General features: G+C 32.5%; 2 protein-coding genes across 8 annotated transcripts in view; one reads left to right on the forward strand and one right to left on the reverse strand.

Moving 5' to 3' along the window:
* Window positions 1-10,406, reverse strand: part of LOC106071751 (E3 ubiquitin-protein ligase LNX-like) — a 31,803-nt gene extending 21,397 nt beyond the window's left edge. The window contains exons 1-3 of one of the 4 annotated variants that reach the window (XM_013231914.2): window positions 10,287-10,406; window positions 3,849-4,986; window positions 3,297-3,481 (exon numbers count right to left, since the gene is read on the reverse strand). In XM_013231914.2, the coding sequence (XP_013087368.1) occupies window positions 3,297-3,481; window positions 3,849-3,965 (302 nt within the window). In that variant the 5' untranslated portion in view covers window positions 3,966-4,986; window positions 10,287-10,406. Of the gene's footprint in view, window positions 1-3,296; window positions 3,482-3,848; window positions 4,987-6,192; window positions 6,313-9,959; window positions 10,099-10,286 lie in introns of those variants that run through there. The other 3 variants (XM_013231912.2, XM_013231915.2, XM_013231913.2) reach the window with 3 other exon arrangements.
* Window positions 10,407-10,780: 374 nt separating this feature from the next.
* The window catches only part of LOC106071746 (bridge-like lipid transfer protein family member 3A), a 94,141-nt gene continuing 83,710 nt past the window's right edge, over window positions 10,781-21,211 (forward strand). For all 4 annotated transcript variants that reach the window (XM_056043360.1, XM_056043363.1, XM_056043361.1 and 1 more), the window contains exons 1-2: window positions 10,781-11,080; window positions 13,353-13,515. In XM_056043360.1, coding sequence (XP_055899335.1) covers window positions 11,037-11,080; window positions 13,353-13,515 — 207 coding nt within the window. In that variant the 5' untranslated portion in view covers window positions 10,781-11,036. The remainder of the gene's footprint in view (window positions 11,081-13,352; window positions 13,516-21,211) is intronic.

Genomic DNA, 21,211 nt, shown 5'->3' on the forward strand with positions numbered 1-21,211 from the left:
AATAATTTTAACACTTTTTACATTTGAACCAAATATTTAAAATTGTCATTCGGCCATCAAACTGTTTGCAGCATCTTATCTTCAAACCTTGGTGAGTGAACTGTTCTTTTCAGGGCTTATATTCCAAAGCAATATATTAAGCAGCTATAAAAGATGCAAACAGCAATCTTCCAACTAAGAAAATGGACACAAACCTTTAAATAATCACCTTAACAGAATATATCCCACACTGTCTCTGTAGACACTACACAACCTTATGAAACTGTGAGCCAGTAGCCTCTTTGAATGTCCCATTTCAATCCACCTTAGGCAGACCCTACTTACCACTACAGCCCAACATAACCAACAGTCTGCATGGCAGTGATGAACAACTGCAGAAAACAGCATGCTATATTTCCTTGGCACTGACAGCAAAAGAAAGAGCTTACAGCTCAGCAGCAACAAGCTGGCTAGAAGAAGAAGTGGGACAAAGATCATGTGCCTGGCCTTGAGGTTTCTCCACTAGAGGTCTGCCTCATCTAAATACCAAGATTCACTGCTTGGTGTAAATCGTAAATCCTTCTAGAGTCTTAATGATTTGGTCAAGTTTGGAAATATCTGAAGAAGAATTGGTCTACAGACATTCTCTAATGAGATTGTTCAGGAGCACTGTGAAGTTAGTTTTACACAACTTCTAAAGAGAATGGGAGCTTGGTCAGTCAGTAACTTAAATTTTCCCCTGTTATTGAGACATTGCTTTATTATTGTAGACCAGTGTACTGTTACTGAGACATTTCTTTATTATTGTACTGTTATTGAGACATTGCTTTATTATTGCAGACCAGTGTACTGTTACTGAGACATTGCTTTATTATTGTAGACCAGTGTACTGTTATTGAGACATATCTTTATTATTGTACTGTTATTGAGACATTGCTTTATTATTGTAGACCATTGTACTGTTACTGAGACATTGCTTTATTATTGTACTGTTATTGAGACATTGCTGTATTATTATAGACCATTGTACTGTTATTGAGACATTGCTTTATTATTGTAGACCAGTGTACTGTTACTGAGACATTGCTTTATTATTGTAGACCATTGTACTGTTACTGAGACATAGCTTTATTATTGTACTGTTATTGAGACATTGCTTTATTATTGTAGACCATTGTACTGTTACTGAGACATTGCTTTATTATTGTACTGTTATTGAGACATTGCTTTATTACTGTAGACCATTGTTCTTGGAGCAAGTATAATTATATCATTATATGAAGTTGTACATTGTGTCTAAGTTTAACAATACCATTCATTACTTATTGCCTGTGTTTTAGAGTCCATTGGGAACACAGTCACAAGTGGGAGTCAACAACACACATTCTAAGCCAATTAGTGCAGTGTGCCATAGAGGACCTTAATAATGCTCATCATTGTATTATTTATATAGAGATGTATTACTGTGCCAAAACAAATGTGTGTACAAAATATTGATGCTAGGCATTCTTTCAAACTGTTAGATTAACTTTGTCCAGCAAAGACTCGATTAAACCAAATAAAACCAAATTTCTAGGGGCTATACAAAAGAATGTTACAGTATAATTGGTCCACCACTCAAGAGAAGACAGCTATTATTGACTTAAGTTTTTTTTTTTTAATGGTTGCCTTCTCACTAAAAAGCAAGACTATTTTTAAAATTTTAAGAATCTTATTACACATTTGGAATTATAAAAAAAAAAAAAAAAAAGAAAGCACCTCATTAGCCTTTCAGACTTTGTGATCTATGGGGCAGATGATTAAAGGTTATCTGATTATGTGACCCATGTTTAACAAGGGTGTCATGTGGTCAACACAATGACCAACCCCAAGTACTTTTACCCAGCCATTTACAGGTATGTATAAGAGTTGGGTGGACTCAGGGGTGCTGTAAAAATCCAGAAATTCAAAATCTCAGTCTCCACTGGGATTCAAACCCAAGACCCCTTCAGTTCAGAATATAGTTGTTTTACCACTTAGCCCACGTGTTTGTAATTACTGTAAAAAAAAACAGTTTATGTGTTTCATTTATACCAAAAGTAAACAAAAATATTAGCAAGATGTAAAGGTGCCCAGTCAGTTAATAGAATGACCAGTGTCTACACCAGGACCTTTTTTATTGAACTATTTCTTATGAATATTGTAGAATGGAAATATTAAGTATGTACATTGTATAAAATGTTTAATTATAATAACAATGGTAAAATTTCCTCAACAAATGTTGCATAGCCGAGTAGAAGTCTTTTGTTAACATTTTTTGTATTACAAAAATTTAACCATTTCAGGGTTCTTTCTTAAAACAATACTAATTTATGACTTCATCAGTTACTTGAAAATTGAAACTATTAAATGCACATACAGTTTATTTCTTCATATGCAAAAAGTTTTTTTTAAAAATACTTACATAATTTACAACTTTACACATATATATATATATATATATATATTACAGAGTTATTGCCCTTTGACCAGTTCTAAAAATGTAACCCACCCACTTTTTTTTAAAGGTCTATTTGGGTTGGTGAAATTAATAATGAATTTATAACAATATTTGTGTACTCTTTTTGTTTTTAAATAATAGATGTAATAATAATAATAATAGATGTTAGAAAAAAAAAAGGTAGATGACTGTAAATAAATATTAAAAGATCATTGAGACCATAAAGATTATAATTATGAAAATTCCATTGCCCCAAACAACAACTGTCACCAAGTCTTGTTAAACATGTTTATCTTTTAATATTCTGTAGGTATATACATGCAATCAAATACACCTAATTTTTTGGGGGTGGGGTGGAGAATCTATGATGTAAGGAAAAAGATTTGAGACTCTCAGAAGGTTCATTCAAAAAAAAATCAAGTCAAAACCTTCAAATTATCAAAATATGTCCCATAAATGAAACAAAAAAGATTTGAATGGAGTACTTCTGAGGCAGTCAGCCTCAGTTTAAATCAGTCTCCTGTTTCAATGGTAAGTTAGTTGAAAAATCATTCTATCTGTCAAAGACTTATTCAATCTGTGTTTTACATATTTGGTTTAAATATGTTACATTCAGTAACTGAGACAATAACATTCAATCACTATTATCAGTTTGTTGCTGAAAACTGAGAGACTATTCAACTTAATCATCCACATCCTTATTACAGTATTCATGCAGACTGTTGATTTGGTAAACAGAAACAAATAAAGACTCAAAGTTTGCCTTATTCCAAACTATTGGAACATTCAGCTCCTGTTCTTTCCTCAACCAATATGTCAAATTTAATTTCTGACTCACCTTCGAACCAGGATACTGGATGGCTGACAATCTGAAAGTGTTAGTGCTTTTCTATCCACTGGACACTGCTGCTGCAGGACTAAATAGTTGTGGATGCACCGACTGCAGAAAGTGTGCCCACACTGAGTGTCAACAGGAGTGACTAATGGCTGAAGACATATTTGGCACATAAGATCTTCATCCACCTGTAAAGAAATCAGAGCATAACATGAGTAAAAGATGTGCTTGAGAAAGCTATAGTAATGAAAGTGTAGAGAATAGGATAGAAAGTTTTAAGCAATAGATGTTAACTAAAATACTTGGTATGGCATCATTTGAAATGTGCACAACACAATGTGTTTATTTTGAAGGATTTTTTTTTTATTGAGTGTGTTACTATGCTTAAAATTATTTTCTTTTGATTTAATAAAACCTAAAATTCATATTCTAAACCTCTTTTTAACTACCGGTTATTTAACATCTTGATAGTGATCAATCTCTCACATATGAAGCACCCATCAACCGGGCATATTTATAAAAGTTGTTTCAATTGTTTATTTTTACATATCTCACCTGTTGGTGATAGTCATACAAGTGCGTTCCATGTGCTTCGTGCAGTTGGCCACATGTCACGCACATACCAGCCTCAAGACGTACACGGGACAACGACATGGCCAGGCCTTGGTTCATCACAACACATGGACCAAATGTGTAGTATCTGCCTGCTCCACTAACACGCCAGAGACTTTCAATAATCCTTAAAACACACTAATAGTCCACATCAAAGGGTTTTTATCTGGCAAATTAATCTCCATGTTTTCAGTCAATTATAAACTGTGAAATAAATTTAGGAGATTTCTGACTGAGGATAACTCTAGCATTTCCTTAAACAGCAGAAGTGGATAATTCAGATTCACACATACACACACAATGCTGGGCTTTATTAGAAGATGCAAGTGTGAGAGGTGGAAGTAGCTTAGATTAACATCAGCATTTATATTTCCAGGCCTTTCATGTGGCAACATTGAAACACAATCATAGAGATATGTAAACAAATGACCATGATAAAATAAACAAAATGTTTCTTAGGTTATCCTTAAAAACTGGTTTTTAAATGTGACACTGGACGAAATGATGATGAAGAGTGAAGGTTCAACACCGGCAGAGGCAGAATATCAACTGGAAGATCTTTGGGATAAGTTGTTACAATTGCATATTGAGGATGAAATGTAAAGGCAGTTGAGCTGAAGTTCCCAGTCACTAGAGCTTGCAATGAGTTGACTTTTTTTCTGATGACGAATTTAAAAAGGTGTCTTGCGAAAAATGCAAATAATTCAGTAGAGTATCAAAGGTGAAGGCACTCCTGTGTGTTCAATATGTTAAAATATCAGTGTGTTAGGCCGCTGTGGGGTGGATCTTGAAACCACAACGAATAGGCTGAGTGGCTGGCTTTATATAAATAATGCTTAATGTCCAGAGCTTGTAGTTTTCATTTTAACACAGGTTTCGAAAGCAGAGAAACAATTATAAGCCGACCATATGAGGTGTCGGCTAGAGAAATTTTATAATTGTTAACTCTTGTTATGTTTAGTTTGGCTGTGTGTCTTTTATATAATAAATTATTTGAGGTAGCTTTTGTTACAGTCTCTTTCTGAAGGCGTCCTATCCACACCAGGTGAGGTATTCAACCCATCCTATCTGTTAACATGGTCTGAAAGGAGAAAAATATTTTTATTCTGATTACATCTTTTATCAGTGGTTTTTTTCTCTTTTTAAATATCCATTTGCATAAAATAACAAACATAACTCAGCAACTTACGCAAAAATTTACAGTTAATAATAATAATTTAATTTATATAGTGCTAAAATAAACTACTGTAGGCTCTTGAGGCCATGAGAACATAACAGACTAAAAAATGAGAGTTAATAAGTCAAACTTATAAGTTTTGAACATGTTAAATCTTGAATATAGTGAAGCATGTGGTTTGTCTGAGATTAAAGGGGAGCGAGCTTCAAACCTTTGGTCCATGTACTAAAAAGTCCTTAAACCATAACTTTTAAGATTTGAGTCGTTGGAGCGAAGGGCTCTCTTAGGTTCACACAAATATTTTTTGTGTACAAATACATCAGAATGTCTATTTCATAAACCTGAAAAAATGGAAGCCAGTGACTTCAAAAGAAAAAAAAATTCCCAATAATATAGAGAACAATAATATTCTTGAATATGTGAAACAAAACTGAGTTTTTGTTGAATGTGTTAAAGAAGAAAAGCAATGCTACCTCTGTAATGTCATTATATGTTCAAATATAATCAACAGGCAATAAACAAAAACACCTCAGTGTAGTATATACACTTTATTATAAGTATTATAAATTATGAGTAATTATTCATATTTATAAAAATAAAAAATATGATATGTTGTTAATGTTTCAATCTGTCTGATCAAGATATCAAAACTAAGAAAAAAAGACTTTTTCAACATTGTGTCAAAAGGATTTTTTTTTTAAAGCATATTCTTTTAGGTTTGAAACTGAGTATGCTTATTGTATATATTGGCATCCAAACCATTAAATAAAAAAGGGTGAAAGGGAGTTCATATATAGTAAGGCCCAAACTCAAATAAGATAAGATAAGATGCAATATTAAATATTTATGTAGCACTCATTGTCCTCTATAGAAGTAAAAGTCATTTTGCAATAGTCCATTTTATTTTTGATTAAAAAAATCGGTTATGAAAATTTACATATTAATAGTTTTAATACCTCTATTGGAGACTAACACCAGTGGTTTCAGTATAAAAGTTCGACCACATAGCACATCATAATGAATAAAAAAAAATGTAAAATACAATAAAAATCTAAAAATAAAAACAAAATAATATAAATTGGGCAAATGCAATATAGTGTCTAGATATACCTTAGGAAGAATATTAAACTGTCTTGAATATAGAATTTTAAAATAAACATGCTACTCCAAGACCAAGCACAATGTAAGAAACATGTCAATGCAGGATTGTTAACTCCCTTGAATTATGTCAGATATATAAATAGAAAAAAAAAATCTCCACTGGTGAAAAGAGAAGTAGGAAAAAAAAGATAAATATATAAATAGCTTGGGGGTTCCCAGAGGCAGGTCAATGCAGCAGCTGAAATTTACCACAGCATGGGGCTTCTAAGAATAAGCATGAGTAATTAGTTTACTGTGTACTACTGTGTAGTATATACACTTTATTATAAGTATTATAAATTATGAGTAATTATTCATATTTATAAAAAAAAAATCATCAAATGAAATGTATTAAAATAAAGTGTATGCCTACAATAGAAATGGATCTAATTATTATAAGGGGATTATAAACATATGTCTCTGATATTAACATATATATATATATATGAAACTAATTTTTTTTTTTTCATTACCCCCTTACTTTTAATGCTTATAAAATGCAAAAAAAAGTTGCTAGTAGTTGATACCAAGAACTAAAAAAAAGTTTATTTCTTTAGGTTTACTTTCTTCAAGAAACAAAACAACCCAGCATTCAGTTTGTTTAAAAATCTTACTTTAAAAAAAAATAATTGTATTGACCATATCATGTTATAAAGTTAAAATGTCATAGTTATTAATTCTTTTTTGTTTTTTTTTATGAAATAGTGATTATTAAGCCTTTATGATTATATATAATTATATATATATATATATATAATTTTCCTTTTTAAAATAAATTCTGTCTATGCAAACAATAATAGTAATAGGCTTTTTAAGAAAACTACTTTTTATACTATAAGTAAGATTAATTTTTACTTTCAATACATTTACCTTATTCGCATATATATGCTCCTCACAAATTACTAAATAGGTAAAAACAAAATCATACAACTCGCATCCTTATAGACCTTGCATGTCAAGAGTCGATTTATAACCCAACTATTGCTGCCAACATGCTCTACTTATTGGAAGAAAACAGTGATTATGATACAAGTTTCGATAACTTCACTAACTATACTGAGGACAGTGACATTAGTGAGGCTAGTGATTGATTGCGGATGTATTGTCTATACGTTTCAACATTACCGGTATTAGCAGATTAGTTTAGCTGCTTAATTACTTGGCACAACTGAATACTGGCATAATTAAAATTCTCTGCCACATTTATACTATTTGTTTTCCTGGGGTTTATAATGAGACGCTCATAAAGCTTGCCAACAAGCAACTGACAACTACACAGCAAACTATAGTTAAGTTCCCCTTTCAGACAGATGATTTAAAGGCCATATCTGTTTCTGTGGCTTATGGTTAACAAGGGTGTCATGGCCAACACACTGACCAACCACTTTTACTTTTCCTCAACTAATGTCAGGTATCCATTTGCCATTAGAGCTGGGTGGACTCAAAGGTGCATTAAAGATCCTCAAATTAATAACCTCAGTTTTCACCTGGATAGTTATAAAGACCCACAGTTGTGTCAAAATTTTCTGTTTTTATGGCTATGTTTATGTGTAAAATAAATGTAGTAAACCCTTCAACTTTGTATACCGCACACATCTGCAATTCGTTTGTAAAAACTTACATATCCCACGGGTTACATGCGCGAAAATACATTAGTAATATATTATATAAATGTGTTTTTTTTAAAGTTATCTTCGAACAATTTTTTATTATAGAATTTTTAAAACAAATTTCTAGGAAAGAAACCCCAAGGAAAGGCTGGGCTTTAAAATAAATGAGATGCTTAGTGACTAATGGAAGAATGAAATAATGTATTGTTGTTTCACAAATTATGGAGACTTTTTTTTTTTTAAAGCTGCTCTTATTTTTAAATATTTTTGTTAGTTTCTTCTTTAAGTACCAATATAATACAGTTGTCTTAACTTGTATAATGAAAGAGTAATTTTAAAAAATGTGCTGATAAAGTAAAGGAGAGTCTCATCTGCCGCATATGTTTGTGTTTTTATTGCAATTCTCAACTTTTCCTTGCTCTTTTTTCTTTTTATAAATTAATTTTAATTATCTCATGTTGAAAAACAAACAATGTGAGACTGACTGAGGATTATCAGACACCCTCAAATCCAAAGGAGGACAATAAAAGAGACAAAGCCTTAGAAAGGAGGACAGAAAATAGAAACATAATAAAGTAAATGTTGAAAACTAGGTTTACAAAATATGTAATGAAAAATGTTACTAACTCATAGGCTTTAAATTAATTATTATGTTTATCATAAGTTTCTCAGATGAAGTGTTTTTTTTAGAACTGTTTATAATTTGCACCAAACAAAAAAAAAATGAAACTCAATGTCCAACATGTTCTTCCAATAGTATTTAAAGGGAAAAAAAGCTTTACATTGGGTAATGTTTTCTATGTTTTCTTTTTTTCTGGGTGGGATTAAAAGTTAGTTGAATCATCCCAATAGCAAGAATGTAAATGAAAAAAATACCTTATTATAATAATTTAAGACTTCATTTCTTTTTTGTAAAATAGCAGCCACTGAGTTGATTATAAAGTTCTATTTCAAGAGGAGTTTTTTTTATATTTATGGGTAAAAGTGTTTTTTTTTCAATGGCAAAATATGTGTCAATAGTATAAAAATGAATTGCACTGAAGCCTTGTTTAACATGCTCAATTAACTTGTGTTAACTTCTGTTTTCCACAATCATCACACAAAACATTTAATCAGCTTTTACATGAATATCTAGTCTTGAAAGTGGTTCCTTCTTAGTAGTCACATTTGCCTTGATTAAATATTAGACCTATTTACTTTCACCTTTCATACAACAAAATATGAAAAATCTTTTGTATAATAAGCTTTTCACATAGTACAATGCAGAAATGCAAAAATATCGGATCACAACCAAACAGAGCTAAAGGAATTAGCTAACTCTTTTTTAAAAACCCATTACCCCAACAACCAATGGGTCAGAGTTTACACAGATCTATGGATCCTCTAAAAAATCCAACACAAACGGAGGAGCTGGCATACTAATTGAATGACCCAATGGAGAAAGACTGGAAAAGTCAATAGCAACTTGCTATCTCTCAGACAGCCATAGGGCAGAAAGGCAAGCACTGGAACTAGCAGCTACCACATTAATAAACTACCCATGTACACCAAACAGCCAAATTGTCTAACTGACCAATGCCAAAATAGTCCTTCCAAGTCTGAAAAACACAGCTGTGCTCAGTATACACACATGGACAGTCATAATTAAACAAAAGCTCTACACTTGGGTTGATAGAGATTCTACTTCTAGAATAGATATGTAATACATGATAATGGATGATATAGAAATCTAGATTCTATATTATATCTAGAATCTAAGTGAAAGCCTAGATCTAGAACAGGATTTATAATAGATCTAGAGCTATTTTACATTATTATTTTATTCTGTGGCATTTTATTTCTCGAGAGAGACGATCTTTTCCCTTTGCAACTTCTTGTGTGACTAAAGAGGCCAATCCTAGATACACAGCTGCAGTCACAGTTTGGGCATATAATGATATGCAATCACCAGGCGCTATAGAATCTAGATTAACATTATTTAGACTAGAATCACTAATCTATCTAGATTCTAGGCTAGAGTTCTAATCTAACTTCCAGATCCTTAATAATATCATGGAATTGGCATCATCATCATCATGGCATTTTATGATTTTTTTAAAGCAAGGACATCATAATCATAGCAATAACCTGCACATGTTTTGACTCAGTCAGATGATTTCAATTTCAAGCTTCAGCCTCAGACAAGCATGTCTCATTTTGTGTCTTCAACCATTCTATTCTAATGACACTGACATTACTGACACTGTGACAGTTATCATCATGATTCTGACTGACGGCTCAACGAGTCAACAAACATTGACAATCATCATCAACTTGATCAAGATTCAAGTTCACAAAGTAATTTAAAATTTTTACCACTCAAAAAGCATGCAAATCATTAGATCTTAAACTAATAAAATAAACAGAACTTTTGTATCTAGTTCTTTTGTACTAGGTCTATCCTCTAAAATTTACCATACACGAATTTATCTGGAATAACATGGTAGAATTAAAGACCTGCCATAGTACAAAAAGCATCCACAGACAACAAAAAATCAATAAAGAGAACTGATGTCATTTCCTCGTATCTGTGCGTGGGCTCTTTCAGGGTATGCCTGCTTTTACAGAAAACTTTGCTAAAAAAACATTTGCGAATATTTTCTTTTTTACCAGTGGATTGTTAAATACAAATATAATAATCTAGATATAGAATACGTCTCTAAATTAATGTGGAATAACTTTTAATAAATACTTCAAGAATTATTGCTTAGATATTTACTACCAGTATTATAAAAAATATTAGAACCCATTTTTTTAGAGCCCCTTTTGCTCATCACGAGTTAATTTTCCTTGATGACTTAAAATTGAAGAATACTAAAGAAATTATTATTTTTTTAACTTCTAGTCTTTCTAAAAACGTTTAAATCACTAAATCTAAATATTTCTTTAAAATAATATTTAGGGAAAAATCAAAGCAATAAAGGGAATTAAAGTTCTATTTAAATGAACGTCTACTATATCTAGATTCTAGTGGGTTTTTTTTTTATTATTATTTTACTGAAAGGGATTTATTGATTGCAAAATGTCGAGCTTCTGGACCAAAATAACGGGATCGGTCCGATAACTCTTCGAGTTCCAAGAGCATCAGATTGTGAGACCTAGCGACAAGAGATGTTAGGTTGTCTCTGCTTGCCTTTGGGATAGTCGCGTAGGTGGACTAATAATATGGCATCTCTGTTAAAAAATCAAATTCTAAAACATCTCTCTAAGTAAGTATTAATAAAATGAGAGTATTGAGAATGGACTAAGTTAGTCTAAGCAGAAAAGATTTTTAAAATGATATTAATAAAGTAAAGTAATCTAGAACAGAGATAGGTCTAGATATCATCTACCTAGAATATTTTTTAATTTTAATCTAGATATCTAGATCTAGAGTTATTAGAGATTTTGAGTAGTAGAGTTCTAGACCAGATTTTTAAATTTTCTTTACTAGATCTAGATAGTCTAGATCTATATAGATCTAAGTCTAATACTAGATCTAGATCTAATTCTATACTCTATACTTAGTTATACTAATAGTAACTAATAGTACCAACTAGTCACTTGTGACTAACTTTAACTAGAAAATACTAGTCTATAAATATATATTATATTAATAACTATATTATTTAGACTATAGACTAAAGACTAAGTTTTAGATCTAGAATCTAGTTAGAGAATGTTACTGTTAGAGTAGATAAAAAATCTAGGTCTAGAATTTAAATATCTTACAAATAATTATAATTAGATTATAATATAACACTACTAGCAGTACACACCGGCTATGCCATTAGATTTTTTTCGCAGGCTTTTTATTGATAATCATTACTGGAACACTCACTTCTTTGTGAATTGTTATAAACGGGCAACATTATAATGATCAATTTAACATACTTCTTTAGCCTGTGAATTACTGTATGTGTTACAATGAAGATTTACGGCTTGCTATTTCCTTTTCTGTCTGTCTCTCTCTCTCTCTTTTCACTCCCTGGAACCCCCATTTTGTTTTCTTTTAACCTGTGCATCAGAATTTCTCTGATATAGACTTTTGACTTGATTTGGAAAGACCCGCACCAAAATCTGCCCAAGACACATACACGCACTCATATGACTTTTCTTTGGCTTCTCAATTCAATCTATAGATATTATATTTCAACAGTGACCCCCCCCCCCCCCTTTTAGGTTAATTTAATTTTGTTTTGGCAACCTTTAATCCAATTGTAAGCAATATATGGTAATGGACATCGAATACCTTCATACATCAGAGGAAAAAAAAGCATTTTCCAAAGGCCCCAGTTGAATGCTACATTTATCTTGGTATTTTGTTCTCTAAATAAAAGAAATATCAGTTTGTTTTTATTTATTGTAATCATTTATCTCACCTCTTTTGAATGTAGCAAAATGACAGCAGATCTACTTTTATTTTTTTTAATGCTATTAGGATTTAGTTGTTTTTTTTTGACAGTGTTACAAAGTACCATTACTTGCTCTCTCTCTTCCTCTCTCTCGAAAAAAAGAAAAAAAGTCTCTAGATTTATCTTATTGATGCTATTAGGATTGGTTTTGTATTTTATTTAGATCGTGTCTTAAGGGAAGTGAAAATAACGTAAGGCATATTAAAAATAAGTAGACTTAGGGAAAAAGAAAAAAATTGCTTTAATAATATGGTATTTGTGACTTATTTCTATAAAAGCATTCTAACTAGACTGGGGTTTTTAAAGAAATGCCGAAAATAAAATACAAAGGTTTGATAGAGCTTGCGGTTTTTCATGAGTTGCGGTCATTAGGTGCAAATCTGTCAAAAAATTATCTTAGTGAGTACTTAGGGGGTAAAAAAAATTAAAATGAACCTGGTGTACAAAATTTGATGTGAAATTAGATGCAAGAAGAGCCACATCATCATCGAATTTTGTGTGTATGTGATGTTTTTGACAAAATTTGTTCATTTCTGAAAAAGTATAAAATCTCTTGGATAAATATGTGCACTGTCTGCAAAAATGCTGATCCAAGTATACTTTGATTTTGTGCTGGCCACATAACTCCCTCGTTAATTATAAGTCATATAAATAGATGACCTTTACATCATTTGCCCTATAGATTGCAAGTTCTGAAGAGGATAATTTACTTTACTTTTACACTATATTAAGGCGTTATAAATCATTCCCCTTTCTTTTATGCTAGCTGATTTTAGGTACTGTACAGTACAATATATAAATGCAAAAATGACCATTGAATATTTAATATCCCCTTTAAAAGTTAGTATGGAATGTATAAAGTACTCTAAATAAAACATTATATGACGATTCAGAAAGTTTTAATACATAATGTATAATTTATTGAAACAGATAAAAACTTTTTTTTATGTTTTTATTTTAAATACTGTTAGTCATAATTGATGTTTGGTTATCTTGAATACTATGTACTTGTAACTTTATCTAGTACATGTGTTTCGGCATGAATATTTTAGACATAGTTTCTATTTTTGTTTGTTTGTTTTTTCAGATTCACAAAAAATTTATCAGCAGATAAAATCAATCTGAGCACACTGAGAGGGGAAGGGGATCTCTCTAATTTAGAACTCAATGAGGATATACTAACACAGTTGCTAGAACTACCAACATGGCTTAGGATTACTAAAGCAGTTTGCAGTCGTGTTTCTGTTAAGGTAAAATCCAAATTATTGTGTCCGGTTTTTAAATAAAATGTTTCTTTCTTTTTCTCACTTATCTTTATTTTTGTGTGTGTATGTTCTCAATTGCCTTGCTAATAAAATAGAATTTGTTTTATTTAAGTTCAGAATTATTTTCTAGGTATCTCTTTTGCTATTTACTCAATTTACTGTGTAGCAAATAAAACAATCTGTTTTATTGGAGGTGTGGATCACTCAGAATATCTCTCTTTTGCCATGATCTGATCCCACTACATAATGAATAATTAAAGCATAAATGGTCTTATTAAATAGGTGAAGAGTTATAAAATCATCTGAAGAACTTTGACTCATGAGATATATACCAAACTATATGATTGTACAATATCTATCCATAAATGTGTGTATCTATTAAAAAAGCACCAATCTATTCATTCAAATTTTATAGTTGCACATTTCTCCTCTGTGTATTTTTTTTGGGTGCTTTCTGCAATGACACAAGATACTTCTCACTTTAAAGGAAAAATCTTTAAATCTGACTTACTTTTGTTGCTGTCACATGTTATACAAAATTAGTAGGCCATTAAATCTGAAAAAAAAAAGTATTTTTCTATATATATATATATTTGTATTAGTGATGAGTAAGCATATCACTAGTAATGTTGTTAATTCAACACTGTATAGTTACAATTTACATTACTTCTAAAATATGGATGAAAGTAAAAAACAAAAAAAAAAATAATTTTACACATCAATATTACTATATTTAAAACAAATATATTAAGTTTTAAATTCACCTATCCCTTAGTCTGTTGGACCGTTGGGGCGCCACACAAGATCTTTCGACCATCTTTCTCCACTCCTCTCTGTCTTTTGGCTTGATGGAATCTCTTTCAAAGATAATCTTGTCCATTCCTTTATGGTTTTTTTTCCCATCGCTTTCTTTGTCTGCCTCTTCTTCTTTCCTAGTACTGTTCCCTTAAGAAAGGTCTTATCTAGCCCTGATGATCTTGTGATATTGCCAGAGTTTTAGTTTGCATTTTCTGGCAGTAGTTAGAAGGTCATTGTGGTGTCCAATTGCTGCATTAATCCTGTTTCGTTAGAATCTTTTCTCTTTTGATGCAGTATTTGTATGTAATAACTAGGATCTTTCTGTAGCATCTCAATTCCATGACCACATTCTTATATACTTGCAAACCTTAGACACTGACTGCAGAACTAGAGAGTAGGATCCTATCAATGGAAATGAGATGCTACAGAAAGATCCTAGGTATCGCATACACACAAACAAATATATTATTTGAGTAAATATTCATTGACTGGAAATGAGCCTAGAACAAACTAGTAACAGTAGGTCTGTACACATGAATACTTTTTTTTTATAGTTTTATTGATGAACTTTTACTGCTGCTGAGAATAATTAATATAAATGGATCTACACATTACCCTTTAGCATTATCAACCTATTTTGTAAATTTAAAATATAAGAATCAATAACATTTAACAGAAGCAGGCCATCAAACAGAGCTACAAACAATTTTTGGCCATGGAGTAGTATTATATTTATATATTGGGCTTTGTGCTTATCCTCAATCTTGAAGAAGCTCCAGCTTCCCTTTACTTGAAGCAGTATATAATTATAAAGAGCCGATGTGCCTCAAATCAAAATCAAATTATAAAGTACTGATTACATTAGATATTGTTTTATTCACTAGTATGTCATCTGCGCACAAAAATAATAAACAAATAAATAAAAGCAGTTATCAGTCATCTGTACTGCTCTGGTTCAAAGGGTTATTCAATTACTAATTAAACTTGTAATATTTTTTTTCTATTATTGTTTTTGCATGTTTCGTATTCATTTATCTTCTCTCTCCTTTGTATTATTTAAATATTGTTTAAATTTTGGTTGTTGCGTTAACTCATATCTCATATCGTGTAATGCGTTTCATTATCCCTTTTAGTCAATCAATTTAAAAAGGAAAAAAAGCAATGGGGAAAAAAAGGGGGGGGGGGAGGCTGACCAATTAAAATAACATTTTGAAATATTTAAATGGGTTCTCCCTAACTTCAGGAAGGTTCACTTCCTTCCACTGGGAGCATGTGTGTGTGTTACAATACGTTGGCGTGGATCAATGCATAATGTGTTCTTGTATGGATGGATCCATTTAAAAACAACAACATTGATTTTCTAGTTGACACAGAATACATTGTACAAGATGAAAAGGCAGCCAGTACTAATGCAACCAAAGAAATTCAGAACTCTCCTCAAACAATATGTTGTTAATTATTCTTGTAAAAAACCAAACAGATGATATCTTGTGTAGAGCCATTCAATTGATTTCTGAAAACAAATTAGCCCACTAGTTAATGCTATCAACGAAGTTGTTCCAAAAGGTCATCTCATTCCAACTGTTTTCACGATTCTTCCTCTTGAACCTTTGATTCCTGTTACGTCTTACACTGATAGTTTCCAGACGTTTAGCCAGAACTATCTCTATACCAGTCCCAACAGGACTCTATATATCAATCCGAACTTATCTTAAAATGTACAGACGTTACTTCCAAAAAAGATGATTACGTCCTACGCGTGTCCCTGGGTCAATCTAGTCATGCATGTTAATCAATGACTTAAAATCTGCCAAGTCGTTGGTTTTCCTGGCTGATTCAGGCAACCCATTCCATGCTCTAATAGCACTAAAGAAGAAGGGGTAGTTGTACAAATTCGTCCTAGCATTTGGTACATATGTCTTACCTTTCTGTCTGTCTGAGTATTTTATTGTTTTGTATTTGAAGATTATGGTTTAGTGTTTTATGCATAATTGCTACTTTACTTTTTACAAAGCTTAGATAAACTCTGTCTGTCTGGTAAAAGGTTTGAACGTTTTTTCTCCCTCTTCCTGTTCTCGGATCAAGTTGAAACGTTGCACAATTATACCTGACAAAACATGAATCAATCCAAAGAAATAAACCACTTGGTTAATATATTATTGGTAATTAATCATTTCGTTTGATATCGAAATAAGAGGAATAAGTGCTACTTAATGAGATATGTGGATGTATACATATGAATTTAATTTCCTTATTACTTCCCATTCTCGGATCAAGTGGAAATTTCGCATAATTATTCATAGTCGATGACAATACACGAAGGGAAAAAAAATATTGCCAATTAGTTAATCAATTAGTACTAATTAATTAATGTTGTTTTACATAGCAGAAAGGGAGCTAAACCCTGACATCTTGAGATAAATTCCTGCGGTTCTTTCCGTTAGGTAATCTCTGTTTTGACAAAAAAGTTGTGTTTTTTTTTTTTGCTCGTTAATGTTCTATTCTGAAGGATCTTTAAATTTAATGATTTTACTAAAGGTTTTACTCTAATCAACTCTACTCTAGAATCAGTCCAAACTACAATATATATAAATCTCAAGTGAATATGCTGTATAAGGAAAATATTTATTTTTTTATTTGTAGCTAGTGATTCCAAGTAGGCAAATTAAATTTAGATTTTGATGTTTGAAATTATGCAAGAAAACTATGCGTGTACTTTTGATTAGTGCGAGGGGGTAAGGGAGGAGTCTCGAAATATTCAGCTCATAAACATAAACAATATTGTTTTTCACTTAGACGCGAACTTTTTTTTTTTTTTTTTTTCAGAAATTTATATTTGATATATGTTTTTAAATAACATCCCGAATTTTTAGAGTCTAAATCAAGTGCCTCCATAGGGAAAGAACCATGTCTGCGTGCCTTCTGCCACCCCAAGCCTGAACGTGGTCAGCCAATGAGACTAGGGGGAACAGTGTTGTAAGGGACACGCTAACGTCTTTTTATGGCCCATGTTGGATCTGTTGTGTTTGGGCCCGGGCCTATATATTTACGACATTCGGGCAGCATCGCCGCAAAATCGAAAAAAAAAATTGAAATAAAACCCGATGGCTTCATTTGACATTGTGGGCAGAATCAGAAAAAAACAGCCTGCAGGCGGCGGATAGCTCCTTGCCACCGGTCGGATATGGCTCTCGGGCCATAGTTAGGTTATCACTTTATTGGATTCCCCCCTCCCCTACTGCTTCTTTATTATACTGGGTAATCAAACTGTATGTAGGAGAAGTTTGGTAGCAAGGCCAATGTTTGTTGTTTCAAAGTATGTAGAAACACATCTACTTCCAAAGTGTTCTCCTAGATTATCTCTCACACTTGGTTCTATTGATTGTAGCTCTTTACTTGATCCCCCACCACCGAGGGAGACCAGCTGAGACTTTTTATGAGCATGTAGTGCGTCTCACGGGGACATTAGGGTCTGCTTCCGATACAGACGTCATAAAAGTCACATTTCGTGTAACGGCCTCCATGTGGGAAGGTCAAGGTGACGCCTGCGTGTCCAACTTCGTCACGAAACAGTCTCCTTATTCTTGTGCTCACCCACGATCTGCGGGCTTCCGGCTTTCAGTGGCGGCTTCGACGACCGTCTGCTCCATTGTGATAGAGATTTTATACCCACAAATTTCCTAATCTCTTATACCTAATATCATTAAAGTATTTTGTTTTGATTTTTTTACGTTATTATCTAATATATACAGCAGAAAGTAAGGCGTATGTATGTAGGTCTGTATGTATGTATGTGTCCCGCATAGCAATCAAGACCGTTTGACCAATTTTAATACAACTTGGCATTAATGTTCCTTAGATCATGTCGGTGACCGCATGTCACACTCACTACGTGGGAAGGGGGGGGGGGCTAAAATTACCCCAAAAAATACCTAAATTTATCTCTATTAAAGAAACTTTTTAAAATTAAACTTTTTAAGAAATCGTGAAAATCCGTTTTCTGGTATTTATATTTGATCATATGAATATGTAGGCTAAACGAGTAAACTCATTTTCACACTCTGTTTTTATTTTCGTGGCCAAATAAGAAACAATCCAATCCACTAGATCAGTATTACCCTAACTAAGGCCCGCAAGCCGTTGGTAATATCCGGCTAGTGTTAAATAATTGTAATTCCAGAAGCGAAGCATCTCGATTTTGCCCAGCGCTGGACATAAAATGTTTTCGACACATTTTATAATGTCTTTCAAAACAATCCTACATAGGTTTGCTTTGTACGTATGTTTGCATTCAGACGTATTTTTATGTGAAGATCAATAGTTTTGGTCCACTAGATAGTGTGCAGTTATTGTTCTCTGACTTTGTATTCTAGTGTGGGTTGGGTTTTAAGTATTGTCTATCAACCAATCTAATCAATTTTTATGAGAAGATCAATAGCTCGTTTTGGTCCACTAGATAGTGTGCAGTTATTGTTCTGTGACTTTGTATCCTAGTGTGGGTTGGGTTTTAAGTATTGTCTATCGACCAATCTAATCAATTTTTATGTGAAGATCAATAGTTCGTTTTGATCCACTAGATAGTGTGCAGTTATTGTTCTGTGACTTTGTATCCTAGTATGGATTGGGTTTTAAGTATTGTCTATCAACCAATCTAATCAATTTTTATGAGAAGATCAATAGTTCGTTTTGGTCCACTAGATAGTGTGCAGTTATTGTTCTCTGACTTTGTATCCTAGTGTGGGTTGGGTTGTCTATCAACCAATCTAAGCCATCATTTGATGCATGTCTATGTGCTTGTTTTTAGCATCATTTACTTTAATTACATGACATTATGCATGTGTGGGCGTATATATAGAGAAATATTATTAGTTTCAAAGTTATTCTTTTAAAAACGTGGTATTAGGTGGGAATCGACCTGGTCATAATTCGCGAAATTTATTCACGAAACAATCAAAACTTTATTAAAACTTTTTTTCTTAAAATGAAGTTCAGATTGTATACTATATAAACTATAGTGTACTATAGTGAAAAACATGTTTATTTATAAAAGTTTTGTTTAATTTAATTATTATCAGAACTTCTCGCGCCATAGCGTCCTGCGCTAAAGCGACCACGTTAAAACGGCTGCGCCAAAAACATCGCATAACATCCCAGAAGAATACAAAAGCCATTATTGTGAACTATGTTAGTTGTATGGATTTTAAAAAAATCTTTTATGGGAAATTTAATAAAAATAACAAACAAACACTTAGTCGCTTAATTCTTAATCTTTATTTTTTCATGGTGAATCAGGTTAAGTTCTTTTTTTTTTAGATCCCCCCCCCCTCTCTCGCTCAAATAACTAAACAACAAAAGCTTACTAGTTTTGTCCGTAAGTATAGGTTTCCCTGTGTGTGTGTTTCTGAAACTCAATGCCAGTGCCCCATTCGTCTTGTTCCTGAATGCTTATAACTATCTGAAGCGGGAGACTTTGAATTGAAAGAGAACCGTTCATCTTTTATCTTCTCTTTTTTTTTTAAATCACTCAGTGAGGAAAATGTTTGATTTTACTTTAAGTTGTTTTATTTCTCAACTTAAACGTTGATCCAAGTGCCTTCACTTGATTAGTTTGTAAAAGAAACCAAATAGGAGGTAGGGAAGACAAGAAAACAGGAGGGAATGCATGGCAGTAGAAAGAAATGAAACTCGTTTATTTTCATGGACTCAGATCTAGTCAGATTCTTGTAATAAAGAACATTAAATTAAGATTTTTTTTCTGGATCATTCGTTGTAAATTAGCTTTTGATTTCACAAAGTGAATAGAATAGATGAACGAATGAAATGAATTGCATTACTCAGGATTTAGTTCCCAATGAGTGACTTGATCAAGACTTGGTTCCCAATAAGTGACTTGATCAAGACTTGATTCCCAATGATTGCCTTGATCAAGACTTAGTTCCCAATGAGTGACTTGATCAAGACTTGGTTCCCAATAAGTGACTTGATCAAAACTTAGTTCCCAATGAGTGACTTGATTAAGACTTGGTTCCCAATAAGTGACTTGATCAAAACTTGATTCCCAATGATTGCCTTGATCAAGACTTGGTTCCCAATAAGTGACTTGATCAAGACTTGATTCCCAATGATTGCCTTGATCAAGACTTAGTTCCCAATGAGTGACTTGATCAAGACTTGGTTCCCAATGAGTGACTTGATCAAGACTTAGTTCCCAATGAGTGACTTGATCAAGACTTGGTTCCCAATGAGTGACTTGTTCAAGACTTAGTTCCCAATGAGTGACTTGATCAAGACTTGGTTCCCAATGAGTGACTTGATCAAGACTTGGTTCCCAATGAGTGACTTGATCAAAACTTGATTCCCAATGAGTGACTTGATCAAGACTTGATTCCCAATGAGTGACTTGATCAAGACTTAGTTCCCGATAAGTGACTTGATCAAGACTTAGTTCCCAATGAGTGACTTATCGGCTGGGAGTTTTTCTCCTTATTTCCTGCTAGCCTCCAGCATATGTCTTAATGTAGGTATTTTCATGAATCTGTCTACACATTTCTTCCACGTCTCAAACTTGATGGGCATGTTTGTATTTATTTTGTGTTGAAATGAGAGAATTCTCAGCTACCTCGTAACATAGACACACACACACACACTCATTGAACTGTATATGAAAGTATTGTTGGCTTGGCGGAAAGAATCTTTGTTAGCTGCTTATATACAATATCATCTGAACTTTTATTTTTCCAAAACTTGAATACAAAACGTGAGTTGCATTTACTTTTTTTTTGTTTGTTCAAAATGTTAAAAAAATGTGTCTGAAGATTCTTGTTGACCTTTACCCCTGAGAACATTGGCTAGGTTTATCATTAAATGCATAGAATTTTTTAAA

The sequence above is a fragment of the Biomphalaria glabrata genome, chromosome 10 (assembly GCF_947242115.1).
Source record: "Biomphalaria glabrata chromosome 10, xgBioGlab47.1, whole genome shotgun sequence".
NCBI classification, from domain to species: domain Eukaryota; kingdom Metazoa; phylum Mollusca; class Gastropoda; family Planorbidae; genus Biomphalaria; species Biomphalaria glabrata.